This window comes from Benincasa hispida, chromosome 9 (assembly GCF_027475165.1).
Source record: "Benincasa hispida cultivar pf3 chromosome 9, pf3_genome.v1.1, whole genome shotgun sequence".
NCBI lineage: Eukaryota > Viridiplantae > Streptophyta > Magnoliopsida > Cucurbitales > Cucurbitaceae > Benincasa > Benincasa hispida.
This window is the reverse complement of record NC_143486.1, coordinates 98,229,971-98,248,331: the sequence shown is the minus strand read 5'-3', so window position 1 is coordinate 98,248,331 and position 18,361 is coordinate 98,229,971. Positions and strand designations below refer to the sequence as shown.

The window sequence follows — 18,361 nt, the reverse complement described above, 5'->3', positions numbered from 1 at the left end:
CTAATTATTTGTGCCAGCTATTATGTTTGCCTGCTGCTTCAATATGTCCAAATTTATTGATTGACTTAAAATTTTTGTTCAATTTTGTAACCAATTACCAAAATGCCAGTTTGCATGTGCCAATTATATTTATGGGGTTAATAAACCCCTTGGGTTCATCAAAAGTAAAAATGTACTATTTTAACATTTTACTTTGACTTTCAAAGTCATAAACAATTTAATTTTTAATCTAAAAATTTCCTTTAAATTAAATTTTGATTTATGTACGTAAACAATTTAACTTAGGGTAACTTATAAATACATTTTGATTTAATTTATTAATCTATTAGGAAAAGAAATTTCATTAAACGTTATATATTTTAAAACATAGAGTCTATATTGTTATATATAAACATTTAGAGGCTAAAACTGTTCAAAAAAAAAAAAAAAAAAGGAAAAAGATAAAATTCTGCTTCCAAAACTATAATAATTACGTTCATGAGAGAAACAACCTCAACGAGCTCAATAGTATTGATAAACTTTAGAGTTTTTTATATTGAAATCAAAGGGTTGTCATTAAAATTACGAACAATGGCTTCAAAGTCCATCACTCTTATATGAACGAAACATCAGAATTGAACTTATACGAATTGTACTTTAAGACTAGCTATTAGACGTGCTAACATTGTTGGTACTCCCTTGTTTGTTGATTTTCTTTAACCAAATTTACATATCAATAGTTTTGGACAAAGTAACTGAATTTAATATAATTTGGAAAATAAAAAAAAAATAACGCAACTAAGCATTTGCAAGATCTTAATTAACTAATATATAAAACATCAAAATGATTAGTTTTGAACAGATCGATAATAGAATATTTTCCAAAAAAAAAAAAGATCGAGAGTATAATACTTATTCAGATAAATAATTTTCTAGTGGAGATTTTTTGCCTTATAAAAACAATTAAATACACTAGTTTACGAAATAATAAAAATTGTTGGAAGTAATCTCAAACATATTACTCTATTTTTTTTATGCAAACATCTCTGATCCCATCCCATTAAATATACATGGTCAAATTTCAAGATTTGCACCTTCATTATCTTGATTATTATATATAAAAGTTGACTACAAAAATTCTGGATAACCGAATTAAAGATAGTGTTATTAAATCCCTTTAATGTCGATTTTAAACCGCCAAAGTAAGCTTAATTCAGTTCAATCTTCCATAATCAAGTTGTACTTAAAAAAAATTGTTAAACTACTATTTTGGTCCCTATATTTTGAAGTTTGTTCAATTTTAGTCAATGTATTTTTAACTGTCCAATTTTAGTCTATGTATTCTCAATAAATCTTAAATTTAGTTTCTCAAAATTATTTTTATCGAAATTGGATAAATAATAATAATTTTCATGGAAAAAATATAATATGTGAATATAATTTCAAATTTTACAATAAAAATATTAACGGATAATAAAAAATCTTTTAAAAATCAACAATAAACTAGTATTATGGATTAAGTTTAAAATTTACTAAAAGGGATTAAAATTGGACAATCAAAATTATAAAAACTAAAATTAAATATACTTCAAAATATAGGGATCAAAATAGTATTTTACCCCAATTAATTTAACTATTTTGGTCCCCTAGCACTTCAATTTGTTACTTAATATATAATTAAGTTTAATCGCTCTATTTGCCCTCTAAACCCTATTTTATATCACTCTAAGATAAATTATTTTTCTTTTTTTCACTCCAACGTAAATTGGTGTTGTGATCGAAATTTCACATTGGCTACATAAGAGAATAATCGTGAGTATATAAGTGACAACTACAGTTATCTTCGATGGTATTAGACATTTTGAGTAAAACTAAATATACAACTATGAAAGTTCATATCCGAAATAGATAATATCATATATAGAGATATTGATAAAATTGAAATCAAAATTACAACCAACATGTTATATACTAATATGATAATTCCATAAATGGTTTACAAGGCATAATTGAAAATTTTGGACTAAACTAAAACTTCTAACACTATTGAGATCCATTTGGTATGCAATTTAGACTATGATTTTCTTTATTCAAATGAATTCCATGAACAATTTTTTTGACATATTTGTCTTTTTACGAGTGCATATTTTTAGTCATTTGTATTACTTTTTTCTATTTATTAACTTAAAACAATCGAATTAACTAATGCTTAAATTAGTTTGTATCAATTTTTAGTCACTATTAAAATTAACTGAAAATTCAACCTCACAATTAATTTAAGTTTAAATAGTTGAAAGTTAACTCCACAAATCCAAAACAATCTAGAAATAAATGAAATCCAAAACTCAAAGAAAAAGGATAATATTTTAGAAATTAATGGACACAATAGAAACTAAATTACTAAATTAAAAAACTTAAGAGTGTAAATATAATGTTTCATAACCAAATAAAAAACTATACTCAAACTTTAAGAACTAAGAAGATTAGTTAAATTAAAACAAATATCTTTAAACTTTGTCACTTGTTTCAGAAATACTCATATACTTTCAAAAGATGCAATATTATCCATAGTCTAAGTTCATAAATAATTTTTAAAAAATAATTCTCTTTTAGAATTTTGTGAATATGAAATAATATGACAGTATCTTAGAAAGAAAAATTGAATAACCAATCTTTGAAGTTGTCACCAAATTGTTAATTTAAAATTTTAAAGGATTTATAATCCATGAGTAATTTTGAAATGTCTATAGAAGTTGAGAATTAATATTTTCAATTTGGAAGTATTTTTTAAATAATGGAAACAAATATTCCTTTAAAATTAGATACAAGTCATTCAAGAGAAATTATAATATAATAATGTTTTTTTTTTTTTAAAAAAAAAAAGTCTCTAATTCAAAATTAGAAAAAAGAAGCGGAAATTCCAAGTAAAATGTGAGGGCAAAATTGTAATTTAAAAAATTACAGAAAGTGTCGACATTTGAAGTTGACTTCAACGAATTTCTTTCAAGTCTTTCGACACTTCGCCCAGTGATATATTTTCATGTCGACATGGTTTCACCATGACATGATCCCCCACAATTTTTATTACTATTATTTCCAAATTAAACATTTTATTTATTTATTTCGTTTATTTTAATTCAAACAATTATAATTTATAATTGTCCTATTTATAAGAATTTCCGTATTTATATATATATATTTATATTTGCTTTTTCAAATGCTATAAATTCGTACGTGGAATTTCATTTGCTATGTTTTTCGTTCCCTCAACAAACAAACTCCTAAAAAAGCCCTAATTCTGAAAGTTTTCTGCCATGGCAATGGAGGATTTCAAGCGTCTTCTTCTTTCTTCTTTCTTTCTATTTCTTCTTCTCATTCCTTTAGTAATTGCAGCAGAGGAGTGCCAATGTCCTGGAGATCCAGAGGAAGAGGAAGGGAAACGAAATCCAACTTTAGCTTTGAAATACAAAATCGTCGCCATAGCTACGATTCTTGTCGCCGGATTCATCGGAGTGGTGATTCCTTTGCTTGGAAAGGTGATTCCGGCGTTAAGTCCGGAGAAGGATATTTTCTTTGTGATTAAAGCTTTTGCTGCTGGTGTTATATTAGCTACAGGATTTATTCATGTTCTTCCTGATGCTTATAAGAGTCTTACGTCGTCGAAATTGAAAGAGGATCCATGGGCAAAGTTTCCGTTCACTGGTTTAGTGGCTATGGTGGCGGCTATCGGTACTTTGATGGTGGATGCCGGTGCGAGCTCCTATTATGCTCGGATTCATCTTAATAAGGCGCGGCCTGAATTGAGTGGAGATGATGAGATGCGCGGCGACGGTGGTGCTCATGAAGGTCATGTTCATGTTCATACTCATGGCTCTCATGGTCACGCTCATGGCTCCGCCGACGGTTCATCCACTGAGATTCTCCGCCACCGTGTCATTTCTCAGGTAACTCTTTTTAAACTGATTCTGTTAAAAGTTATTTTAAATACTAATTTCGTTACAGACTAAATAAATGAATAAATGAATTCGTCCTTACTTATTTCGGTTCATTTTGGACTATTTTACTATTTTCAAAATAAAATATTAGGTTGATTATTAATATTAAGTACAATTATACCCTCGAATCAAAGTTGAACCATTGAATTTATATATGTATTAAAATTGGGCTAAAAAACATGGTGTTCAATTGTTATTATTTTTATTTTAATCATTTTCTAAAATGAGAATTGACACTTGTCAATTTATAATTTGATGTAATCACTGCACTCTAGTATTTTCCTTAAACAATTTAGTGTATTTATTTTTTTATGTGGAGTGGGACTTGAGATAGATGCCTTCCCTTTTTAAAATATCTATTTTGATCCATGTAGGCGATAATTATAGTCATCAAAAGGGATCATTTTAATCTTCATTTTTATAGTAAATGGATATTTTGAAAATAGAAGTATTGAGATGGACATTTTTGGATTAAAATAAACTAAGAACTATTGGAATCTAAAAGTCAAAACCAACCTTTTAAAATGAAGAAATAAAGAAAGTACAAAACAAAGTGTTTAGACTATATTTTTGTCTAAAAAATTTTGAAGACGTATTTTAATTTAAATGAAATGAGACGAAAAATAAAAGATTCGAGATGAAAGTAGGAATATAAATGGATGATAATGAAAAAGAATTGAATTGAAATAATTGAAGAAGATTAATTAATTAATTAATTAATTAATTTTTAAAAAATGGTTTGTAGGTATTGGAGGTGGGGATAGTGGTACATTCGGTAATTATAGGAATTGGTTTGGGCGTTTCTGAAACTCCAAGCACAATAAGACCCCTTGTGGCCGCCATCACTTTTCATCAGTTATTTGAAGGCATGGGGCTTGGAGGATGTATCGCACAGGTAATTCCTTTATTATTATTATTATTATTTTCTATCTAGTTTTTTTTGTCTTTTTTAAATTTTAATTCGATTTTTCACAAATGTATGTTTATTTTTTATTTCCTCTTTCGTTTAATAATCATTTTAAAAAATCTATTCAAGCTTAGAAAATTATAAAAACTGGTATTAATAAGTATAAATATATAATTCTTCTAGTTTAATCAAACTTATAAATGTTCGGTCATAAAGCTAAAATTACAAATTTGCGATTGAAAAGTTGATAGAATTAAATATGTCGTACTTTTTATAAAAATAATAATCATATATCTATTATTCTGCTTTAGTTTATAATTAGTAAGTAATAAATTTATCACTGTGATTTCTTTTAAAGAAAATTTTATGAGATATTTTTAGTAGGTAGTCTGTATATATATATTTTTAATAATTTAATATTGAGAAACCCATGTGGATGGGCAAGGTGGTTTGTCCAGTCTAATTCAATTTTTATGGGGCGTTTGTCAGCAGGCTTTGTGTGTATTGGTTGACTTTGGTGCCCACAAAAATTGACCAATGAATTTTCAAATATTTCTGCATAATAACTTCACTCATAAAGAAGGATATACTCTTTTTTCAGAAAAGAAAAGAAAAGATCATTAACCAATCAAACATTCCATAGTTATCTATGAATTTAGTGAATTTTAAATTGAGTTCGCTTTAGGTTTCACCTTGCTTTTTCTACCTCGTATTTCACACATAATTATTATTTTTTATTCTTCAAAAAGGAAGTTAGTTACTCATTAAACATATCTTTCTAACATCTACATTTTGTTACTATTGAAGATTATATTAGGTGATGAAATGTCTTAAAGTCTTAAAAGTTTTGGATTGAAAATGAGTGGAGTTAAAAATTTTATTTCTATATCATCGACTCTATATTTTTAACATCTTAGTTTGTGATTATAATCATAATTGATTTTGGATATTAGTTGTGATTTCTATTTTGATTCTCCTTTTAAATATGTTCAATTCATAATATTTATATTTTCTAGAATGTTACAAACTAAATTAATAATTTAGGTCCCATTTGAATATTTTCTTGGAATGTAATATCATATTGTGGTTTTCACATTTTTTTGAAAAAACGTTTGGATTCGTAGTTAAATACTAAAAACAAACCCATCTTTTTGAAAAATATATTTAATTTTAAAAATTGATATGATTTTTTTTTTAAACATTAGTGATAAGTAAATAACAAAAAAACTTATAAATGGGAGTAAAGTCAAAAGAAGTTTAATTTGAAAAAATACATTTTTTTGGAATGTTTTTAAATGTGAATATTGGTAGACAGTGATAGACACTAATTGATGATAGATATTGACATTTTGCTATATTTGAAAATATTTTCAGCAGTTTTATTATTTAAAACAAATAACATTCTTTTTTTTCTTCAAGACATCCAAACAAAAAGATATAATTAGATTCATAGAAAATTATTTTTCATCTCATACTTCTCTGAATTGAAATACATTGTAATGTGCAGGCAAAATTCAAGAACAGGGCAACAATAATAATGGGGCTTTTCTTTTGCTTGACAACACCAATTGGGATAGCAATAGGCATTGGAGTAACAAAGACTTATGATGAAGATAGCCCAAAAGCACTTATAGTTGAAGGAGTTTTGAATGCAGCTTCTTCTGGTATCTTAATCTATATGTCTCTTGTGGATCTTCTTGCTGCTGATTTTATGAACCCTAGAATGCAAACCAATGGAAGGCTTCAATTTTTTGCCAATGTTTCCCTTATTCTTGGAGCTGCTTTGATGTCATTACTCGCTATCTGGGCGTAGAAAATCCACCTAAAATTTCAACCGTTTGACTTTTTGATCGAAGATATATTTTATAGTGAGCTATTATCGAGTTAGTTATTGTGTATAGTTTATTGGGTGATAAATGGTTTGTGAGGTATGATTTGATTATACAGTTTTTGCTTATCTTGTTTGGAATTTTGCTAGGTCAAAAAGAAAATTGATGTAAGAGTAATTTGGAATTTCAATAATTTTAGGAGCAGTGTTGAATCAATTATTTTCAGCAAATGACATGTATGGTTTTGAATATGACTGTTCAATGGTTAATTTTAGACCATTTTTCAAATTCTCGTGGTTTTGTGTAAATGATTATTATTGAAATAAAATATCATTTTGATCCATATACTCTAGAATTTGTTGAATTTTTAGTTTGTGTACTAAACATTAACACCAAAAGCTAAAAGGGAGAGTTTAGTGAAAAATCAAGATTAAAAGTTTGAATCTTGAAATACATACACCAAAAAGAAATACAAACTTCGAAGATAAAAATGTAACCTTTTGAAACTGTGTAACTTGATGCAAATTAAATTTAAAATGTAAGAATAAAAGTGTAACATCTTCAAACATAGGACAAAATAGAAATTAAATTCAAAATTTAAGGGTTAAAAAAAGTGTATATATATACATATATATAGTATATATATATAGTTCAAGTGTTCTTCACACTTATGAGAAAAAAAAGAGAACAAACACATCGATTTAATAATTAAGAGTATGTTTGGAATACATTTTCAAGTGTTTAATTTAAAAAATAAGCCATTTTGGAATAAATTAGAGTGTTGTGACAACGAGTCAAAATAACATTTCAAATATATTTTAATAAGTTTTTTTTTATCAAAATAAAAATAAGTACTTTGAAAAACATTTTTTTTCTTAAATCAATCCAAACGAGTCCTGAGTATGTATTTGGTAAATGAGATCCGAAGTCAAGGAGACCATCAAACATCAAAATGATCAAATACTTCCAAGGCAAAGCTTAATCAGTTGATTGTGACCTCTTGCTTCTCATCCTCTAATTAGTGAGAAAGAATCTCAAACGTATTGAATGGTCAAGTAAAATTTTGACCAAAAATCTAAATTAATTCATTTATACAACTTTAAGAATTTAATTGACATAAGTGTTATGCATGAAAAATATAAATGATTAAATTGTAAAATTTGATACAATTATCCGTTCATAATTTAAAGAATAAAAGTACAAAACACTTTTGAGACTTTTTTTTAAAATATTTTTTGGATTTTTCTATTTATAAGAATTTTCTTAATTTTTCTTAAAATCTTGGTAGATATTTTGCTTTCTTCTTTCTTGAGTTTCAACCGCTCAACTTGGGCCCACACAACTCTATTCCAACCGCGTTTTTCTAAAGCTAGTGGGGCCTACTAAAGGTCTCTATCCAAATCTTAATCCTATTAATTATTACGCCCATTTTTCTACATATTAAGTTGAATTCTCTTCCATAATAATAATAACCAAAAACAAATTGAAATCACTTAAAAAAAAATGGACCTTTTTAACTATAAAAAAATATTTAAAAATATTTACACTTTATAACAAAAGTTGTAAAAGTACAAACACTTTTGAAACATTTTACTGTAAATATTATTAGAATTTTTCTATTCATAAGAATTTCTTAAAAAAAAAACCAAAAAGAGAGAAGAAATCTCGAACTTGGAAAAAAGAAAAAAAAAACCACAATTATATTCTATTAACCAAGGCAAGGATTAGTGTTCACAATACACATTTGGATTAACGTGATAAAAAGTGCTTTTCAAAAAAATCATCTTCATTTAAATATTTTTGATAAAAATGGATTAAAATATATTAGAAAAACTATTTTGAGTGGTTGTCAAACATTTTAATTTTTTTGAAAATAATTTATTTTTAAATTAAATAATTAAAAATATATTCTAAATATTTATAAATATGATGATAGTGACAAAGATGAATAATTTTGATTGATGACAACAAAATAATATATTTTAGTATAAAGTTTAAAAAATTACCATATCAAAATCAAAATAAAAATAAAAAACCATAACACACCAACTAAAAATCAATTATTCCAATTCTTGGTATTTTAATATTGGTGATTAATCAATTATTCCATCCCCTTTATTTGGCAAGAGGGGATGGAAGCCACGGATGCAATCTCCATCTCCATTATAGTAGAAATTTTTTTATCCTTGTTTTTGCCTCAGTCTTGTACATTATCAATTTAGGATCTTTTTGAATTGACTTGCATTTTTTTAAAAAAATTCATTTTGATTTAAACACTTATGATAAAAACTGTTTTTATTGATAATTGATTAATTATTTTGATAGTATTAGAAATTGATTTTTTTTTAAAATTAAACACTTAAAAATATAATCCAACCACACCCTTGAAATATTTTACAATTATCAAAAGAAAATTTAACTAAGACAATTTTTGTATTAAAAAAATTATGATGTTTGACTACACAATTAAAAGTAATTTTAGATCATTTTTTAAAAATAAATTTTAAAATACCTCATATTAATATATTTTTCTTAAACAAACTTAATTTACAACCGTAATTGTAAAAGATAAATTAAATAAAATAGTATAAAATTTTGCAGTAGGTTTTAATTATGCTTTTGAACTTAAAATTTTTATTTTAATTTTTAAACAACTTTGAAATTATTTCAAAAATATATTTGGATATTTTTTCCCATCAAATCAATGGAGGATTGACGAAACAATTGTGTAAAAATTGAAAGACACGATAATTTATATGTACAAATTTATATATTTTCAAGTTGAAAGAAATGAAAACAATGACTGAACAGATTTACATAGTTAAAACTTTATTGTAAATTCCAAATCAACAAAAGTTAAGTCGAACCAATTTATTTATTTATTTTTTGTTTAAGTCGAAACGACCAAATTAATTTTTTTTCCAATGCGAAACAATCAAAGCGACTGGTTTCAAAATCGGATTGACTAACGATTTTGGTCGGTTTAAGTAGTTTTTTCTATTTCTCGATTTTTCCTTACACCCCTACATCCAACTTAAGTACTTCCAAAATGTGGAAATTTATATTACTACACGTATATGAAAAAGATTTCATACTACCTCAATTTATTGTTTTTTATGTGAACGTGTTTCTAAAAAAATAGCCTGATTTGATAACCAAGTGTGTATTTGATAAATGAAATCCAAAGTCAAGACAACCATCAAACATCAAAATGATCAAATTCTTCCAAAGAAAAGTCTAGTCAGTTGACTGTGACCGTTTACTCCTCATCCTCTAATAAGTGAGAAAGAAACTCAATTACCTTTTTTTTTTCTTCCGGATAAATATCAGTTTACCCCTAAATTTTTGGAAGATATATCAATTAAAATTCTAAATTAATAATTGTATTAGTTTAAACAAAGTGTATCAATTACACTTTCTTCCAAATTTTGTATGACTAATAATATCATGTGAACTTATAATTTAAGTCAAGTAAAACACTAATAATAGATCAATCAATTTAAACATTTCATTATAACTATTTTTTAAAATCAACAATGTATTATATTAATTATGATTCCTTCATTTGTCAATTTTACGACATGGATAATTAAAATAAACGTACAGATGATTCTAAAATAAAATTTTGAATATAAGTCTAAATTGATTCTTTTATGAAATTTTAAGTATTTTTTAGTTTCATATGATTTTTTTCCCCAAATAAAACGTAATGAGAGGTATAAATTAATACAGTTACAAAAATTGATTTAAATTGACAATTATTAATTCAAAGTTTAAATTGATACGACTCTATTTGGTAATATTTTTCTTTCAAATATTAGTCTTATTAATTATTACGTCCATTTTTCTTAGGTTGAAGTCTCTATCTATAATAATAATAATAATAATAATAATAATATTAGTAAGTTGACTTGAAAATGAGAACCGGACTAATATTCTACTAACCAAGTATTGACTTAATGATATTTGAGTATGATACTTATATTTCAAAAATATTTTTCAAAAGAGTAAGTTCATAAATATGGCCATTCACATTGTGACAAAGATGAGTAACTTTGATTGTGACACAGGTCACAATACTAAATTTAAGAAATAATATTTTTTAATATAAAGTTTAAAAAATTATCATATCAAAATCATTCTAAAAAAAGAAAATAAATACTTTTTAAAAAATAAGTAGAAAACCATAAAACCAACTAAAAATTGATTATTCCAATTTTTGGTATTTGTATATTAGTCAATTCTCACATCTCTAAATTGCACTGCTTATCCATGTTTCAATATAGATTCTTGGTTAAAAATCATTTCTAGTCCCTAAACTTTCATAAAAATAACAATTTAGTTTATGAATTTTGGTTTGTAACGATTTAATCCCTGAACTTTCAACTTTACTATATAATAATTTAATCCTTATATTTTTAAATTTGTATCCATTTAGTCTCTATTGTAGAAATTATTGTTAAAATCTAATGAAATTTCTTGCATAAATAAATCGATAAACTAATTAGAGATTCAATATTTTTATAAAATACAAATTCTACATCATAAAATAATAAAAGTTGACATCAAAGTTTGATAAATTTTTTTACGTTAGGGACTAAATTATTATAGATTTCAATATACGAGGATTAAATTGTTACATACTAAAGTTTATGGACTAAATTGTTACAAAATTGAAAGTACATAGACTAAATAGATACTAACTAAAGTTTAAAGACTAAATTATTACTTTTAGAAAAGTTTAGAGACCAAAAATATTTTTTAACCTAGATGTTTCATCTATGTTTCTGCCTCATTCCTCTTCTCGTTATGAGATGCACTATCAATTTATGTAGGCTACATGGTTTATATTTATAAAAAGTAACAATAATTAACGGTATTTTTTTTAAAAAAAAAACAAAACAATTATGATGTTTGATTTCACTGTTGAAAGTAATTTTAAAGAAGGCTAAAACGAAAACTTTAAAATACCTCCAACTATATATATGTATATATATAAATTAAAACTTAGTTTACAATCGTAATTCTAAAAAATAATATTAAATTTTGAAGTAAATTTTAATTACGTTGGTCAGAACTTTCAAATTATTATTTTAATCCTTGAACGACAATTTTCTATTAACCTATTAAAAATCCAAACATGAAAAACAAAAATTGTATAATCAAATCACACCTCACAAAACACTTATTACCAAATAAACTATAAACAATTAAACTTCATAATAGCTTAATTGATCAAGATAGATTTATATCTTCGACCAAAAAGTTAAAGTTTAAATTTTTGTGTGAAATTTTCTACGCTCAGACGGCGAGTAAAGACATCAAGGCAACTCTAAAAAAAAAGAGAAAAACATTGGGAAAAAAAATTGAAGCTTTCCATTGCTTTTGCATTCTAGGGTTCATGAAATGAGCAATAAGAAGATCTACAAATAGGGATATCCATTTATCTCGCAGGGATCCGCCTCAAACAGGGCGGGAGGAATCCCTGATTAGACGGAAATAACTTTTTCTCTATTGGCTAAACAGAAACGGAAACGGGGATTATATTCCCCGTCCACAACCCCGTCTCCATCCGATAAATATATTATATAAGTATATTTATATAATAATAATTACTTATTATTATTAACTCCTATTCTCTTTACATAAATAGAATATGAGTTTATAATAATAATAATTATTATAATTATTATAATAGTTATAATAATAATTATTATTTTATTTATATATATTTTTTATAAAAATTATAGTAGGAAAAGTTAGTTATTTTCTAATTTTCATTTCAATCTTTTCATATCATGAATGTTGTAGTATTTAAATGGAAAGTTTGACTATGATACTGTAATATTTAAATAACTTTTAGATATTATAGGATTAAATTATATTTTTACACATATAATATTATTTTTTTACAATGAATTTTTATACTATTTTTTTTGAATGAAAATTTATTGGAAATAACTAATTTAATATTTTTATTTTTATTTGGTTGATAATAAACAAAATTGTTAAAAATTAATATATTAAAAAAACAAATAGGGAAATTTTTCCAGTGGGGAACCCGATCCCCGTGAAAAATTTCACAGAGACGAAAAATGAAGTAGGGACGGGAAAGCCTTTTCCATTCCCATCCTGTAGATATCTCTATCTACAATAATCATATAGATTAAATGCTTTTGGGCTATCTTCATTATAAGTCTTTGTTACTCCCATTGGTGTTGTCAAGCAAAAGAAAAGCCCCATTGTTATTGTTGCCCTGTTCTTGAATTTACTGTATGTTTCAAAATATTTCAATTTAATAAAGTATGAAAAATAATTTTCTATTATTGTAGTTCTGTCTTTTTGTTGAAGACAAAATAAACTATTTTGAATATGAAAATTTTAAATGTGAGGAAGTTATGATTAGGTAATCATTTGCTTTTTTAAAATTTGGTTAGATTACTATTTGGTTTTTATGTTATTTTGTTTTGTTATTCCCTTTACATTAATATTTTTAAAAACTAGTCAAATTTTAAAAACTAAACAAACTATATTTTTAAAAACTTATTTTTGTTTTTAGAATTTGATTAGAAATTCAAATGTTTTTTCCTTCAAAAAATGTGAGAACCATAATATGAAAATTTGGAAAAAAACTAGCATAAATTTTAGAAATTAAAAATAAAATTGTTGTCAAAAGGAACCGTTGGTGAAAATTCTTATATTTTAAATGAAAGAAAAAGAAAGGTGGAGAATCCCACATCGATTGGGACAACAAGAAGATCACTTCTTACCTACCCTTACATTTCTTTGTGAGTTTGGGCTACAGGGGTACCTAAGTTTTAGAGGAGGTGAGGAGGCAAAAATAAAGTTGACGTCGGGTTATAATTTATTTTTTCTTTTTAATTAAAATATGTAAATTTATATACAACACATGACTAATAACTAAAATTTAATAAAATTCAAATGCTAAATACCAATTATATCTAAGATATTTATTGCAAACTTCAAATAAAGATAAATATAATAACAATTATAAAATAAAAATATTTAAAAGTCACAAATTAATCAATACAAAGTAATCAAATTTTAAACAAAGAGAAATATATATATAGCATATTTTATTTATATATATAAAATTCGGATTGGGTTGAACCCAATTTTTTTTTTAGCAAATCCATGACTCAACCCAACCCAACAAAAATAGAAAAAAATTTAACCCAGCCCAACTCAAAAACAAAACTAACCCAACCCAACCCAACCCTTATATTTTGAGTTGGGTAGTCCGGGTTGTTCGGGTTGTCGGGTTATTTGAACACCCCTAAAATGAAGGTTTGATGGTCTTTTCACATGCGTGTCGTCGCTGTCTGGATGAAGGGAGGATAATGATTTTTTTTTTTTAAATAAAAAGCTCTCCTAATTAAGTTTTTAAATTCCTCTAATTAATCATCAATTTTTGCTCGTCTAATAATCACTTGTTTTTTGCCTGTTAACACGTACACATTACTCTGTTTTGCGCATTCATTGTTGGCCTTTGCGCACGTTACTTTGGTTTGCACATTCACCGTTGCCCTTCAAGGCCTAAAAATAAATTGAGTTTTAGTTCTTCAGTATGGGCATTGGAAACTAATTGCAATTCTTCCTTCATTGTGTTTTCTTTCTCAACCGCGTGTTTTTTTCCTATGTAATCCGAGCATAGTCTAGAAGGATGTGAGCATTTTCGATAAGTTTTCGGTGCAGTTCCAATCGAGATAGATTTAATCTGGGATGTTTTATCCTAGGGACGGTGTGACATTTTTTTCAAACTGCTTGCACAAAGGGCAGAGCCAAAAACGTTTTAAAGGAAGCATAATCCACGACTCAACCTTTCACAAGTTTATGTTTTGCAGGTTTTTTTTGTTGATGCTAATTTATGAGCTTCATTCCTATCAGTTTTCACCGGGTAACCGTTCCAACAATGTTAAGATGCTTCGATTTGTCGCTATTTGTAATGGCCGTATCAACATAGAGCAACATTCTGTCCACAGATCTCAACTGCGTTTTTTGATTCGAAAGGGCACACTTCAAACATTGGAAGCAGAAGATGTTGTTCTTCCTTATTGTGAAGAAAGTTGTTGACGCCTACACCACAGAGAAGCCAATTGTTTCACAAACAGACCCGACCAAACAATAGATCAAAGATGCTACCATTTGGAAAAAATGATTTTCTCTGCAAAAATTTTATTTTAAATGGTTTGAATGATGAACTATATGACTATTACAGCACGATGACCATAGCAAAAGAAGTCTGGGATGCCTTGCAGAAAAAATACGAAACCAAAGAGGCTAGTTCGAAAAAGTATGTTGTCGGCCGTTATTTGAAGTTCTAATTGATGGACGAAAAATATGTGGAGGCTCAATCCTATGAATTGTAGATGATTTCCCATGAAATTATTAACGAAGGTACGCCCCTAAATGAACAATTTCAAGTTACTATTATTATTGATAAGTTACCCCCCATGTGGAAGGATTTTAAAAATACACGGAGGTATAAAACCAAGGAATTTTCATTGAAAATTCTGATAACATATCTGAGGATTGAGGAGGAAGCCCAAAGCAGAACTAAAGGGAGGAGGTAAACATCATATCAAGAAAGTCAGCCTCTACTATTCTGAAACCTGGACTAAAGCCAAAGGAAACAAGATGAAAGTTCAGAATCGTGGATCCAGTAACCAGAAGAGTTAAAGAATCAGAAACCCCTTTCAGAAGAAACGAAACAAATTCTTTGTTTTAACTGTAATAAGCCTAGGCATATGGCACAACCTGTAGGAATAGGCATTGTTCTGCTGCACAGGCGAACCTAACTGAAGAAGAATTAGTTGCCATGATCATAGAAGTAAATGTGATTGAGGGTTCTGAGGGGTGGTGGCTAGACATTGGAGCTACGTGCCATGTCTGCCATGATCTTAGTTTATTTAAATCATATTATGAAACTAAGGATAAAAACATATTATTAAGGGATCACCACTCAACAATAGTTGTTGGAATCGGTGAGGTAGAACTGAAGTATACCTTTGGAAAGACTATCATTCTAAAGAAAGTTATGCACACTCCGAAAATAAGGAAGAATCTGGTCTTGGGCTATCTTTTCAACAAGGCTGGCTTTACTTAGACCATAGGGGTTGACTTATATACTCACACTAAAAATAATGTCTTTGTAGGGAAGGGATATGCAACTTCTGGAATGTTCAAACTAAACCTTGATATGAATAAAGCTCAATCTTCTGCTTATATGCTGTGTTCTTTTAATGTTTGGCATACTAGGCTTTGACATGTTAATACACGAATAATTAGTAACATGAGTAGGTTGGAAATGATTCCTAAATTATCCATTAATGAATTTCATAAATGCAAATATTGTAGTAAGGTAAAATAACTAAGACTTTGCATAAATTTGTATTTAGGGAATTTGAGCTTCTAAATTTTATTCATTTAGACTTATGTGACTTTGATAGTGTCTTGACTAGAAATAGTTAAAGATACTTTATTAATTTTATTGATGATTGCTCTGACTTCACATTCCTATATTTACTGAAAAATAAAAGTGATGCTCTTGACATGTTCAAATTGTTTATGACTGAAATAGAAAACCAGTTTAATAAAAAAGTTAAGAGACTTCTTAATGATAGAGGAACTGAATAGGACTCAAATGAATTTAATAAATTCTATAAATAGCATGGAACAATTCATGTAAAGACGGCACCTTATTCTCTTGAAATGAAATGAAAAGCTAAAAGGAACAATAGAACTTTATTTGAACTAGTAATTGCAATTTTATTAATTTAGAAGCTGCATCTTATTGGTGGGATGAGATTACTAACTGTGTGTTATGTGCTTAATAGAATACCAAAGTCTAAAAATACAACTTAACCCTATGAAGTTCTTAAGAATAAGAAACCAAACTTGTCATATTTTAGAACTTGGGGATGTATAGCCTATGTAAGAATACCAAATCCTAAAAGGAGGAAGTTTGCTAGTAGAGTCTATGGATGTGTCTTTATAGGATATACAGTAAATAGTAAAGTCTGTAGGTTTTATGACTTAATAAATCAAGTGATTATATAATCAAATAATGTTGACTTCTTTGAGGATAAATTTGCTTTTAAATCAAGGAATAGTGGAAGCTCGAGATCTAGTAGTCTACCATTATTTACAAATTAATCTTCAAATGAGGAAGCAGACCCAGAGCTCATAAGAAGCAAAAGAACTCGTATTGTCAAGGTTTTTGGGGATGACTTCCAAACCTTCAATGTAGAAGAAAATCCTAAGAACCTAAAAGATGTCTGTCCTCAGTAGATGCCAATTTATGACAGGAAGCAATAAAATGAAATGGACTCTCTTGAGTCAAATAGAATTTGACATTTGATAGACCTACCTCCTGGTTGAAAGGCAATAGGATGCAAATGGATCTCGAGGAAGAAGTTCAAACTTGATGGAACAATTGACAAGTACAAAGACAGACTTATAGCTAAGGGTTTCAGAGAAAGAAAAAACATAGACTTCTTTGACATCTTCTCCCTTGTGTGACTTAGACTTCTCTCAATCCGTATGTTGTTTTCCCTCGCTGCTCTAAACATCCTTGTAGTACATCAGATGGATGTAAAAACTACATTCCTGAACAGTGAACTTGAAGAAGAGATTTACATGCACTACTACAAAATTCAATATACACTACATTTTTATTTAGACACAAGTCTATGGTTTTTTAAAAACAATGGTCTAATGTTGTAGAGATTGAACTAATCATGGTCTAAAATGAATACTCCTATTTAGAGACCACACAAATTAAGGACCATGGTTTAAAGATATGTTATAGACTACATGGTTATGTTATAGACTACAGGGTCTTGAAAATAGTGGTGTAGAAAATAACTTTGTACCATGGTCAATAAAAACCATGGTGTAAAAATTAATTTTGCACCACGGTCAGTAAAAAATCATGGTGTAAAAATTAACTTTGCACCAAGGCCAGTAAAACAATAGTGTAAAAATAACTTTGCACCACGATCAATAAAAACTATGGTGTAAAAATTAACTTTGCACCCAATGTCAATAAAAACCACGGTGTAAAAATTAACTTTACACCACGATCAGTAAAAGCCATGGTGTAAAATTAACTTTGCACCATGAGAAAAAAATCATAGTGTAAAATGTAACTTTGCACCATGGTCAAGGAAAAACCATGGTGTAAAAATTAACTTTGCATCACGATCAATAAAAATTATTACATAATGATTAAATTTGCACCATAGTCAAGAAAAATCATGGTGTAAAAATTACCTTTGCTCTATAGTAAAAAAAACTATAATATAAAAATTAACTTTATACCACGGCTAATTAAGACTACGGTGTAATAATTAACTTTGCACCGCAGTCAATAAAAATAATAGTGTGAAAATAATAATACACCATAGTTAATAAAAATCATGGTGTAAAAACTTATTGTACATTACAAACATAAAAATCGTGTTGTAAAAATTAATTTTACACTACGATCAATAAAAACCATGGTGTAAAAACAAACTATACACTACAAGCAATAAAAATTGTGGTGTAAAAATTAATTTTACACCACGGTCAATAAAAATTGTGGTCTCAAAGCCAATTAGAGAGTATACTATCAACAACCATAGAAA

General features: G+C 27.2%; 1 protein-coding gene across 1 annotated transcript; it reads left to right on the top strand.

The window, feature by feature from the left end:
- Positions 1–2,986: 2,986 nt before the first annotated feature.
- Positions 2,987–7,053, top strand: LOC120086797 (zinc transporter 1-like). The gene is made up of 3 exons (XM_039043591.2): positions 2,987–3,923; positions 4,720–4,869; positions 6,389–7,053. Exons 1-3 carry the CDS (start codon positions 3,294–3,296, stop codon positions 6,692–6,694), a joined length of 1,086 nt encoding a protein of 361 aa, XP_038899519.1. The 5' UTR covers positions 2,987–3,293; the 3' UTR covers positions 6,695–7,053.
- The last annotated feature ends 11,308 nt before the right edge of the window (positions 7,054–18,361 follow it).